Source organism: Coloeus monedula, assembly GCF_965178545.1.
Source record: "Coloeus monedula genome assembly, chromosome: 2".
Lineage (NCBI taxonomy): Eukaryota > Metazoa > Chordata > Aves > Passeriformes > Corvidae > Coloeus > Coloeus monedula.
In genome coordinates, this window is record NC_138782.1 from 8,013,688 (window position 1) to 8,027,090 (window position 13,403).

The 13,403-nt window shown below is 39.8% G+C and overlaps 1 protein-coding gene across 6 annotated transcripts in view; it reads left to right on the forward strand.

The window, feature by feature from the left end:
• Positions 1-13,403, forward strand: part of MACROD2 (mono-ADP ribosylhydrolase 2) — an 884,685-nt gene that overhangs the window by 838,490 nt on the left and 32,792 nt on the right. For all 6 annotated transcript variants that reach the window (XM_082303078.1, XM_082303080.1, XM_082303082.1 and 3 more), the window contains 3 exons: positions 1,366-1,443; positions 2,058-2,132; positions 2,630-2,722. In XM_082303078.1, the coding sequence (XP_082159204.1) occupies positions 1,366-1,443; positions 2,058-2,132; positions 2,630-2,722 (246 nt within the window). The remainder of the gene's footprint in view (positions 1-1,365; positions 1,444-2,057; positions 2,133-2,629; positions 2,723-13,403) is intronic.

Sequence of the window (13,403 nt, forward strand, 5' to 3'; positions counted from 1 at the left end):
GTGAGTTATTCTACTTTCAAACTTGGGTTTTTTAAACTTACTGTCATGCCAGAAAAGAAGTAAGAAACTGTGCAGGTAGTTATATATTTGCCTTGGGGGATTATTTGCAGTTAATTAAAGCCACACACTTTCAGCACATACCTTTCCTACAGATTATTACATTTGGATCAGATTTTAACAACCCAGCTTTCTCACTTATCCATCTGAGATTATTTTTGGACACTTTCAGGAACTGAGTTTACAGGGACATTCTTTGGTATATTGTAAGATTTGCTCAGCTATATTGTAGAGAGGGACCTTCCAGAATTTAAGCCATAGAAACACTGTCATAACGTAATTTATTATCACATGCTGTAGATCTTTTAGCATTGTCATTTTCTTTTTCCATCAAGCAGCATTCTAGAAAGCATCTCACACGGGAACACAAATACTAATTATCTGTTGCTGCTGTTACGACCTGGAGTGGACTTACCCCTGGCGTCTGCACAATGTCCGGTTAGATCAGCACTGGTTTTTAACTAGGCTCAAAGAGAGCTCTTTATCCAGTGAAATCTGTGTGTGATGAGGATGAGCAAAACTAAATCAAGTGTCTGTGTTGCTGTATTACCTGAATGCAGTGGAATTATGCATTATGCATTTCTCGATCCCCATGCAAAAACTGACTGTTGTCAGAAAATGCTGTTTGACACAAAAAAAAAATTCCCTGTGTTTATGAAGACCCTAGATAGCACAGCAATTGGACTTTCTGGCATGTAATTTAAGTCTCACTGTGCCACTGGTTCCAAGTATCGCTTCGGGCAGTTTGTTTTGATAGTCTGCCCCAAAAAAGGAAAGCACTCTTGGCCACAATAATGACCTTGGGAGTTCTGTCATCAAGTGACATGAGGCTAGGATTTGCACAGGGATTTATGGGATCTACTGTTTCTGGAAAGATTTAAAGTTTCTAGAAATCCAACCATGAAAAACTGTTATTCTAAATAAATAACAAATCACTTTATTTATCAAGTAGGTGGTTCATACTATTTCTCATAGATTTGTGCCGCTCCACTCATTAGGAATAAAATTTTTGGTAGCGCTGCTGGTTATTCTTATGCATCCTTCCTTGCCAGCTTCTGGTTTAAGGTTTGTACTGCAGGCAAAAAACTGTTCAGTAAGGGTAGGGATTCCGAAATCAGTTTGAATAATTGAAACCCACTAGTATACTTCTGTAGTTTATAAGACTGTAGTTAAACAGATAGAAAATCAAAGAGTGTATCAAAATGCCAAATATGAAGCTGGCACACCTGTGGGCTACCTCTAACTTCAGTTACTTTTCCAGCATGAAAGCTGCTTCAGGATTTATTTGTTTGTTTGCTTTTTCCTCAGATCCTCTGAAAGACTCCAAAGGCACACAGGGGGGTGATTCAGTGCATCCTGTGGTGTGTGAACAAGATCAAGCCAAAGGTAAAAGTTTTGTATCAAAGTTTTTTAAGACAGATATAATGAACCAGTGTGAAACTTCAGTTCTTCCAGTGTCAGCATCCAGTGGGTGTCAGCCTGACCTCTGCCACCTTAAGGAAACGCTGTTGGCTAGTAGAGGTTGTGTGTCAGCCAGTCATGGGGCAGTAATCCCTGATGCTACTGGGAAAGCCATGCCTCTAAATAGGTTTAGCCATACTGATCCTGGGTGCATAGCATTATCATTGTCTTCTTATGTTGTCACTGTGGTTCTGAAAGCCTGTGGGCTGTTTCTGTTCCTTCTCCTGACTGTCAAGTGCAAGTGCTTTACAACAGCTCCTATGAGAAACAGTGTCAAGGCTGAGCTGAAAAAGAAGAAAAACCTGTAAGTGCTGCAGGGTCAGTTTTGACCAGCTATTTGACAAACTTAATGTTTTGTATTGTTAAGTGATATTTTCATATATAAAATGTGTCTGACATTGTTCACTTAATAGAAGAAAAACAGTGCTTGGCTGAGAAATACCATGCTGTGTGCGAGATTCATGTTCTGTTTTGATGAATTTAGCATTGCCTGCATGCAACATCATCCCGATACCATTTTCTGTTTGTTGTATTAACAGGACAACAGGATGCTTCTGCAAATGAGGAGATTAAAACTGGGGCAGATTCCCAAGGCTCCTGCATGGAAATAGAAGGTACTCTATATGTGCCTTGAAATCAAAAAACAAGATTAACAAGCAAAAACACTTACATAGAATCATGGAATCATAGAATGTCTGGGATTGAAGGGACCTTAAAGATCATCTAGTTCCAACCCCCCTACCATGGGAAGGTACACCTTCCACTAGACCAGGTTGCTCAAAGCCCCATCCAACCTGGCCTTCAACACTTCAAGGAATTGGGCATGGAGTATATGTGTCTCTGGGATTGCAATGAGTCCCGGTGAGGACCCATGCTTGGAGTAGGCACATGGGATTTTGTGCTAAATCCCAGAAAGTTCAGTATCTTCAAGACTTTGCTCTGAACTAGAGCCCCTTGGATTTCTTTGGACAGCTTTTTCATTTTTACTCCTGGAGGAAAGTATCCTTTTCCCCTGTCAGTGTTTTTAGTGGCAAGGTCTCTAGTGAGTGTTAATCCTTTTCTGTCCATTTTGAAAAGCCTTATTCTTCATCTTTTTATCAAATTTATTCAGATCCACTGTTGAACCAAGAAGACAAAACAGAAGCTGAGATACCTTTGATTCTTGGTGCAGAGGAAAAGGAAGAAGAAGGAAAAGAAGAAGGAGGTGAGCCTATTATAAAACAGATGGAGACAGAGAATGCTGCGGGACTCATGTTATCCTTTTCTATTGTGAGGAAACATGGAAAGAGCACATTAAAGCTTTTTTTTTCCCCCTAAGAAAAATCCTTTTTTTGTCTTATTTTTGAGTATTATTTTGATATATTGGACTTGAATTTGCATAGGAAGCTAAGTGCAAAAAAGTGCACACTCGAGTTCAAAAATGATGTTTAAATACGCTTCTCATTTTCAGCTTTTGCATTTAAGCACATAATACTGATTAAACAACCAATTTATGTCCATGTAAGTATACTTTTGATCATGTATGCTAAAAGCATCCAGAGTATTTAAAATAAATGGGTTTGATAGTTATTTGTGAAGTCATTAGTAGAGATTTAACTAAAGATTAACTAAAACTAGTAATTGTCATGAAGAAACCAGTATTTGGAGCGAAAATGCAGAGTCTTCTGAAGCAGTAATTTTTTTCTGGGTGTAAAGTATTGAAAACCTTGGGAATGCTTTTGCAAGGAAATGTAGAAGTTTAAGTGTTGGATACTTCTGAGAACCCTGCAGTCATCTCACCATTTGTAAAGGCACACGGTTATATAAAAAATAATGTATTATGTAAATAATTATCTAATTTTAAAGTAAATGCAAGTTAATTATATGGTCATTTGTAGAGCCTAAGGTTGAATTTTACAGTTCCAAATTAAAATGCCAACATGATTTTTACTGAAAATTCTGGTCAATACTAACTGTGTTGTCCTAATTATGAAGTCCTTTTCTCAGCAACATTGACACCAACTTAATTGCAAACCTGCATTAGCAATATTGACAGTTTTCTTCACTGCAAAGCCAGGTTAATAGAACCTCTTTGTTCATATACAGCTAAACAATATTTCCTTCCCTGTTTTTTTTTTTAATTTCAATTGCCTATCTGAGTTGAGACTAATCACATCTCCTTGTTATCATTTGTGCTAATGGTATTGGTTTTGTGCTGTGTTAATGATGATGAAGGTAGAATTGATATAATTCTTATGTTCAAATTCAGGTAAATGGTACCACACTACCTCAGTTGCAAACCCAGGTCATACAATACAGGCTCACTCTGATTGCAAATACCAATGTTGTTATGTTAATCTCCTCCAAACAGAAATTATTTACATTTTATTTTATGCATCATCACAAGCAAATTGGACAAAATTTATCTTCATTATTTGCACATTTTCTCCTCTTTACTACTGTAAAGTCCCCTACAGGACTGTCATTTAGTTGCCAGCAGAGAAATTATATTTCAACATCTGTTCTACTTACTACTAAAATATGCAACATTAAGGAAGAGCAGGTAATGTCAGAAAAGGGTTGTTCTTGGCACCTTTCCTTTTCCAGACCTTGATTTAAAAGTTTTAAATACTAAGTAAAGAGTTCTTGCTAAGTATTTTGGAACTTGTTCCTACCTGAGATCTCAGGTGTTGATACTGTGCAGGATTCATCTGATCCAAAGCTTGTTGAAGTCCATAGAAGGAGTGCCATCAGTTTAAGTGATCTTTTGGTAAGTTCCATGATAAGAGGAAATGTGTTGAGTCTGTGTGCAGGATAACAGCATAAATATTCTGTTCAGCTTCTTGCACATATACTATCTTTGGCACAGGGAAAATAAATGGGTGCTCTTGCCGAGCAGGAGCAGAGAGGGACATAAAGACTTTCCCTTACATTGTTTCATTCTTGTGGGTATAACCACCCTCGTAGCTCATCTTGCTAGACGCTTCTTGTTCTGGTGGGCACAAATTCTGCCACATGGGTTTTGAAGGTTTACCATAAAGTGAAGTGGGTCTCAACAAAAAGAGGTAAAAAAGATCAGCTGAAGCTAAAACTGATAAAATAAGATATATTTCCCAATGAGAGGCTCCTCTTAATGGAAAGAGATTACCTGGCATAAAAAAGAGATTTAATATGTGACAGTATTTTATGTAACCCAGGTGCTACTTCCTAAAGTAATTCAGCTGAACAGTTTTCCAACAGCACACACAGTACGTTTGACATAGAATGAAATACCATATTTTTGTCTAAGATTGTGGGAAAAAAGCTAACGTGGGACTGATAGTCCTGTTAAACAGAAATTCATGGATCTTAAGTTAGTTTGACCCATTCTAGATCTATGTGCATAGCCAAATGTAGCAACTACTAAAATGCAAACTACCTGGTCTTTCTGTTCTATGTGATATCTTTTGTGTGTGTTTTCAAACGCATCCCAGAGCAAAGGGTAGCACATACCTGCCTCTCTCTTCTCTCTGTCTCACTGGGACCACTAGATTCTTGGGAGTCATCTGCAATCCCTTCAATCCTCAGCACTGGAGCTGTGTAAGCCACTAAAGGACCAACAAAGAACAAAATCCCTTTTCCAACCTAAAGCTGGATTTCTGCTCAGTTACTGATTGCGGCTTTGAAATGTGCTAGGAATTTTTTCAATGATGTGGTTTTCCGTGGAAAAAATGTCTCTTTCTTGCTGTTTTAGAGATGTGTCTCAGTGTACATGAACTTCTGACAAACCATAGGTTATCTTCTGATTTAATTGCACAAATTTTACTGCCAGCTCACCTCTGTCTTTTGGGGGTTTTTAGAGCTTGCAGGGTCCTTTCTGTATAGCTCATTTCACTTCACAGCTCCAGAGTCACACCATAGTGCGTATTCCCACGGAGTCCCAGATCCTGGTGCTTTCAAGGCTCTGGGACGCTGGGAGCCTGCAGGAACGAAGAATCAAAAACTTGGCAGTCGCACTACTATACCGTGTTGCCAATAGTAAGAACCAAGCCAGATTACTCTGAAGAATATAACAATGTGAGGCATTGTGTGTTTCATAAAAACCTGCTGTTGCTTTTTCCTAAATCAGTAATAAAATATCACGTGTGCCAATTCATTCCCTTTTTTTCTACTGTAACTTGAAGTTATATATTATGAGGGAGCAGCTGAAGAGAAAAGGCAAACTAAGATGCTTTTTAATTTTTTTCCGACTACTATAATGCACTCATTCTGGTTCACAAAAGAAAAATGAAAATCTATGTTTCTTATAAGATTAGGGAATATTCTCAAATCCCTTTATTAAAAACCAGAGTAAGTGGTGATCACTGACCTATTTGCTGACTAGATAAGTGTACACAGTTTTAACAGACCTTTTGGCAGTCCCTTTATATATGTACACTTGGAAATACTCCTGTTGTGTTGTAATGACCATGCACTCAGCACTTATTTGTAGGTTTAATCAGCACATTTATTCCACAACACAGTTTGAAGCATGTGGAAGTAAATCCCATATTTATTTGTGTGAATATGCAGCCAATTTCTCCTCTGAGCCCACTCTCACCTCTGTCATCTTATTTCCCATCTCTTTCTATCTCCCTTCAGCAAGACATTCAGTATGATGATTTCGCTCACTAATCACCCTTAGAAGTTGTTTAACACTTTGAAGGGGTAGGATTTCTGTCAGAGCACTAGAAAATGAACAGTTATTGCTGTTATTTCTCTGTTTTCTCTCTTCTCTATTTGGGCTGAAATATTTTGTCATCTTGTGCCATTTGGAACATAGTTGGAGCTTGACCTGCGATGTTTCTCCACATGAAAAACATTAGAGTGGTTGGGTAGCATCCTCACCTTAACCATGAGGTTAGGGCTGGCTTGGGGGCAGGCTAGAGGAGGTTTCCATCATTTGCAGTACATTTGTCAATCTTCTGGTCAGTGCTTGTTTACTCTAAATCTGAAGTCTGCCTCATTTCAAATTTGAAGTCTGCCAAGTTCTCTTCTAGCTAAGACCAGTTTTGCTCAACAGTCTTTGTAACATGAATAGCTGTAACCTGTAACTCTGTAGGCAACATTTTGTCCATTCTTCACTTATTCATCTTACTTTAGCAGGAGTAGATAATTTTATGGTATAATCTTGGAGAGAACTAAATATTTTAAAACCTGGGGAAAAGCTCTCATGTTTTATACCTTCAGTCTCAGGCATTTATGGGATTTTATATGCATTGGTAGAGTCGTAAATAATGTCAAAATAATGGCTCTGTTATCAAAGTCAAAAATGTCAAAATGACATTTTGGCTGTAGAGAAACAAAAGATGTCTTGAGAAAGATCATTTTGGAAAAATCTGACATTTTTAATATTGATTCATGGCAATTTTATTGCTTAACCAAACTCCTTTAGTTCTTCAAGTGGAGAGAGATGAGACATTTTCGGGGGGGGGGGGGGGGGGGAAGGGGGATAAAAGTCTTCCCTAGAATCTTTAAATAGGTAATTTCACTTTTTTTGGAAAGAGATTAATATTTTGGAGTGTTGTGACTTCTGAAGCTCTAGTAAAAAGGCTCCAACTTCTTTTATTCAGTTGCTCAAAGAGGAGAGGAATAAATATCCTGAACCAGATGTAGTGTGTTTGGTGTTTGATAAGAGCCCATCCTGAATAGATCAGATGCCATTTTTTGGGCTGTTACAGCATATTCAGACACTAAATATGAAATATATCTTTAAAATCTTATTCTGACAAATGTTTAGCAAAGAAAAAAAAGTTCACCATTGGACCTTTTCAGAAATGCTGGAAAGGCTGTGGAACCAGAAGGCTGCAAATGGGTATTTAAAGCTCTGCAGAGATGTGGATTGTTGGGAAGCAGTAGAAGGGACTTGTGGGAGGTGCGCTGAGAAATTATGAGTGGATATCCTAAAAGGTGCCTCGCCTGTGAAGCCTTGCTTTGCATGCCTTTATTTTCTTGAGAACCTTGCGAAACTCCAGTGAACTTTTCAGCTGAAGTATCAGCCAGTTGAGGAGATTTTGTGACCAGATTATGTTCACCAGCCTGCTCTGCTGTGTTTGTTGTGGTCCAAGGGCTGTTTGGTCTATATCAAGCACTCTGCCCTCCTGAAGGCATTATAGCTGTAGCAGAGGAGGATATCCAATTTCTATGCCTCATGGAAGTAGCCAGGTGAGGCTTGCCTGCATCTTCTCTGCTCCACTTAAACATTGCAGACTGCAGAAGAGGAGTGGGAGTCTGTGGGTTTATGTTTGTGGTGTGGGGGCTTTGGCAGTTGTGAAGTGGGAGGTATCCAGGCTCTAACATAAACAAAGAGGCTTCACTGATGGTGCAGGATGGGGCAGCAAATGGGATGCAGAACTCCTGCAGGGCTTTCCTGAGGGTTCTTCCCTAAGAATGCTGTGCAGCACTGTGCATTGGCAGTCAGGGCCGTTATTACACTGTCAAAAGTCTGCTCTAGATATTGATTTCAGTCTCTTGAGGGGAAAAAAGTCATATTTTTTTTTCCTGCCACAGAAGGAATCTGTTTATTTTCATTATTCTCCATACATCAGGTTCTAGCCTGAATGTACATAAAGAATAGGTGGTGCAAGATTAATTTGAAGTTATAATTATTTTTCATCCCTTGCAAGAAAAAATAATGGATTTTTTTCTGTGTGCTTTTCTAATAAAAAAGTAGAAAATGTAAGGAATTTTTCAGCTTAAATATTTTGCTTGCTGTCAGAGTTACTTTGTGTTATCAGACGTGATGATAAGGGTAAAACACAAAAAGCCAAAAGGAAAGAAAACAGGAAAACAACAATAGGGAATACTGTAAGAATGATAGCATTTAAGGTTTATTATCTCTATTTGATTGCTTTCTTCATTTCATTTGCAGTAAGCAGAATAGAAATAGTATTATAAATTGGCAATTTTTATTGCATTTTAAAATATCATCTCTTTGTTCCTGCTGAAAGTGTTGACAATGCTGCCTTTGTTTAGTTTAATTAACTCATGTTACAACACTGAATTGAATCATATGCAGCATTAAATCAAGTAAAAGAAGCTTTAGAATGCTTTACCATACACAGAAAATAAAAAGAAAGAGAACAAATTAAATCATCTGAGGAGCTGGAGGAGAAACTGGAAATTTTTAGTGGAATATATTGAAGTGCCATTTCTACTTTAATTTTCCATGGTGGTGTCCTAGGTTGCAATGTAAGATGTGGCCACAAGCATGTATTCTATCACCATCTTCATGAGCTGTTAAAACCAGGTGGGGCAGTGCTCCCTGTGCCTCCTCCCTCAAGACAATGTCCTGTTAATGGCCCATCAGTGCCTTATGACTCATCATTCCACTGTGAGATGCTCCACCCAGAGGGAGAAACCAAGTATCCCATCCTGGATATAAACTGTGATTTTTGAAGACCACAGGCAGCCTTTCCCACTGGATTTCCAGAGGACAAGAGCTACATACCTACCACTGGACCTTCTGAGGAAGACCAGATCTTTCTACACAGGATCACTGCTTCAACAGAACCACATCCATTCACTTCAGGAGGACAGCAGCCACCACCTTATCGGACTGCTAATGCTACCCTGACTAACAGGGTCAGGTCGTATCTGACTCTGTCAGTTTAAATCAGTTTTTTTTCCCTGCCTTGTTTTAGATATATATATATAAAAGTTATATATATATTCTTAGTAAAGAACTGTTATTCCTATTTCCCATATCTTTGCCTGAAAGCCCCTTGATTTCAAAATTTTAATAATTTGGAGGGAAGGGGGGTTGCATCTTCCATTCCAAGGGAGGCTCCTGCCTTCCTTAGGCAGACACCTGTCTTTCAAACCAAGACAGGTGGGAATGCCAAAAAATATAAAATCATGAAATGCCAGTGAAAAGCAGATGCTATGATGTCATTCTGAGTCCTCACGTGTTTATGTGATGATGTTACATGTTTTTACATGATGTTACATGTTTTTTACTTGTAAGCTACAACTCTCAAAGAGCTTTAAGATACTGATAATGTTCTTTTCACATACGAAAATTGTGGAGATAATAGAATCTATATTCCAAATGGTGGGGTCCAAGTCTACCAGACTTTGGTTTTAGCTCACCTCTCCAGAGAGACAGCAGTGACTTAAGCAAACAAAACATGTATCTCTTTTAAAGTATCTCTGATAGCACCCAAGAAATGAGGGAAAGGAATATGGGAGAGAGTCTGACATCTTAGAAACATTTTCCTGTAACATATTGAAAAAGTAGGGCTCACTGGCCAAGGACCACTCTGTTACAGATGGCATCATAGCCAACAGTATTTCTGGAAATAAGCTTTAGCACCTCCGGAGATATGGCACCACTTGAACATATACTGTACATCTACAGAGGCATCTGTTTGAACAGTCAGCTTAGTTCCTGTGTGCCACAGTAAGAAATTCAGTCTTAAATTAGAATAGGTCCAACAGACTAGAGGAGTACAGGCAGTTTCACCAGGAAACAATTTGAGTCCTCACAGACAAATTTACATTTGTTACATTTTTGTGCCATCTTCTACAAAAGAAGTCTTCATTTTGTTAAGCACTGATAAATTTTAGATTCTTACCTCTTCTAATAAACTTTGTTTATGATGGAATACACACAGATCCAACTGAGCTGGCTCTGGAACTGGAAATTCTGTGCTCCCACTTGCTTAGGTTTTGGATGGATGTACTGCATTGCCAGGGTTATGGCACTATATTATAGCTATTTCAAAAATTCAAATGGCCACCCACTTAGGGCAGTAGGGAGACAAACTGCATTTCACCAAGGATTTTCATAAAATAGAGTGGAATCCAGTCATAACTGTGTGGAAACCACAGCCATTGGGAGTGGAGAAGGGATGATTTGGAGAGCTGTCTTTTTTTTTCAAATATAGAACAGGAAGGAATTAAAAGAAAACATGATATGTCCTAGGATTGAAAGATAATCTGGCTTGTTCTTTGGGGAGTGCAAGAACATGTTCACTTCTGTCTCAGTTTGAGACAAGTTTAGGGGGAAATGCTCTGGAAGGAACGTCTCCTCCCCAGAAGACAGGTTTCAGCACCCCTCCCCCACTGACACAAAAGGAATTTCTTGGATGAAAGTGAAAAAAACTATGTATTTAACAGACAAAGTGCCCACATGACACAGGGAGAAAAAATTAATAACTGTTAAAATATTAAACTTCCTCAATGCGGAGAAAGCTGCTGGATTTAGACTTCCCTCTGTAGCTGGCTCTGCCCCTCCCGAGGTCTGAGGCCAGGATACAACAGACCTGCAGCCTGCCTGCCAGTCCACGGGGTCCGACGATCTGGTTCTCAGATCACAGCTAGGCTGAACAGTTCCAGAAGAAGACAAAGAAATTACTGGAGGATTTCAGTGTCCCGGTATAGGAAAATTTCTTGCCTCAGCTAACAGGCTAGCTAAAAGCAGGAAGCTGCTGCCTCGGCTCTGCAGCGGTGAGAACGCGGGGGAGTGTCTGTGCAGTGTCCTTGAGCACAAACCTTGCTGAGGAATTCACCTGGCTTCCCCCCTCCTTTCCTCAGACCCATTTCTAGGCATGAAGCAGACAATAGGGGAATACAGTATTATCATAAAATCATACCAAGACAACTTCACTGTTTATTTCTCTAGTTTTGCCTAGTGCTACGGTGAGGAGTAAATCTATGTTCTCATAGTCTTTACTCACTCTGTATACTGTCACACAGATCAAGATACACACATTTTGATTCAGCTCTGTTCTATTTTCTCTTCTGTGCATTCCCATTTCTGGCTCTACTAGTGAGGTATTGTTGGGGCCCTCCCCCCTGCCATATAGCCCTGGGAGAGGGGCCCTGGTGGGGAGGCATGGGGTTTCCCTAGCCCCTGGTCAGCCTCATTCCCCATTGGTTGTTTTGTGTTCCCCTGCGTGGGAAGGACCCTCTGGTCCCGTGACTGTAACAGTTCCTCGGCAGAGCCCTGGCCATGTGGCTGGAGAAATAAACATCTCTGAAACATCTATCAAGAATCAGTCCATATATATTTCTTTTCCACGGGCCTCATTGTTAGATACATCGTGTTACAGTATCCCCACTGTAGCAAGGTATACCATGGCTTCATAGGTGTCCTTGCTCCTTGTGCTTGGAGAGGGAGGCCAGAGCTGTACAAGAAGGGACTGCTACACAGTGAGGGGAAATGTATGTACTGCCTTGTAAAGTAGAGCTTGCTTTGCTAGGGCATGAGCCCAACTGAGATTAAACCTTTCCCACTGCTGCACACCCCAACTGAGATTAAACCTTCCCCAGTGAGATTAAACCTTTCTCACTGCTCCAAAGATGGAAAAATCCCACCCAATCTCACTCAGATCTTTGAAGCATAATTCTTTCCTCGGGATTTTATCTTCTTTTTTTCTGCACTTTACTCATAACTTTTTGGCAGCAGGTTTTCTGCCCCCTCACCTTTTCCTAATGTGGTTGACAGGTGAGTGTTCTTTTGAGGAGATCTTGCCATCTAGAGCACTTTTTCTCTGCTTGGTTGGCTTTTATCACATTTTGCCTCCAGATCAGCATGCAAGGTCATCACCAGCATACCTGCCCATAGTATCAACCCAACAGCCCAAACTGACCCTGTCTCTAGCCACTCAGAATGATCTACCTGGGAGAAAACTCTTCCCTCCTACACCTCTGGGACTGCATCTGAATCAGGCAGTAGAGTCATCTCAACATATTGGTGCAGAAATGCAGCTCTTTGGGACTTTCTGTTATTTCACAAATAATTCAGCATCTCGTTTTTGGAGTCTTACATGCTCTCTGAGGGGCCTTTCCTGGAGCACTCCTGTGTGCTGTGCACATGCTCATAGCTGCAACTAAACCAGTGCTTTGAATGATGAACTGTGAGTTGCAGCTGCAGACAGTCTATGGGCAACTGTAAAAACACTTGGTTTTGTTTGAGAGATCCAAGAGAAACATGAGTATGAAATGGTGGGGGTTTTTTACTTACCTGTACACATGCTTCAATGCTTATAATGTACTTACTTGATTAACACTGTACTTTGCTGAAACAGTTGCTAATGATTTTCCTCCCAGGTTCAGACTTATGACTTCTATCCTGAGTTCTAAAATCCATTGCTTTCTACCAGCAAATTTAAACCAAAAGATGACCTTCATTACTGTTTCTCTGTTGCAGGGTCTTTACACTGAAATTTTGGGGTATATAAGCCCTTTGACTCATTCTGCTTCGTGGATGTGGATGTGCCTTTATTGTTTGTTTGTTTGTTCTGCAGTCACTGTGCAAGTAATGATAGCTACCACAGAGGCCAAAACCACCTTTATTCCATTTACATCATCCTAAAATCTCTCAATACTTTCATTAATTGACAGCCCTTGAAAAACAGCATGTCTACACATTCAGCATTTTCTCTGTGGAGGAAGTAAGCAGTTACTTGCAGGCTATACCATTCTTACCTGGACAGAAAATTTGGTTAAACTCTGTTCTGGATTTTGAGCAGAAAAAGTCAATAGTCTCTTCTCCATTGCCCCCTGGTTACAGCTAACAATGGTGTATAGTCAGTGGGTCAAGATGGCAAATTCACTCTATCAGGGCCTAGAAAACATTGAGGTTCCCAATTTGTGGCCAAATGCTATCACAGTTACAAGGTGTTTCATCACTTAAAGTACATCTGCTGGGTGTTTTTTTATGGTCTGTCAGCCTGAAATGTAGCACAAAGGTGTCAAATGAGAACAAATGGAGATACCTCAGGTGCTTCAAAATAAGATGTCAATGTGCTGAAAAATCAGTGCCTAACTCCAGCTACTTAAGTCAAGGAAATTACTTTGCCTGATTCTTCCTGCTATCCCAGCTAGAAGGAAGATTAGCAGGAAGCTCACAGACTGAGCAGGAAGGTAGTCAGCACAGCTGG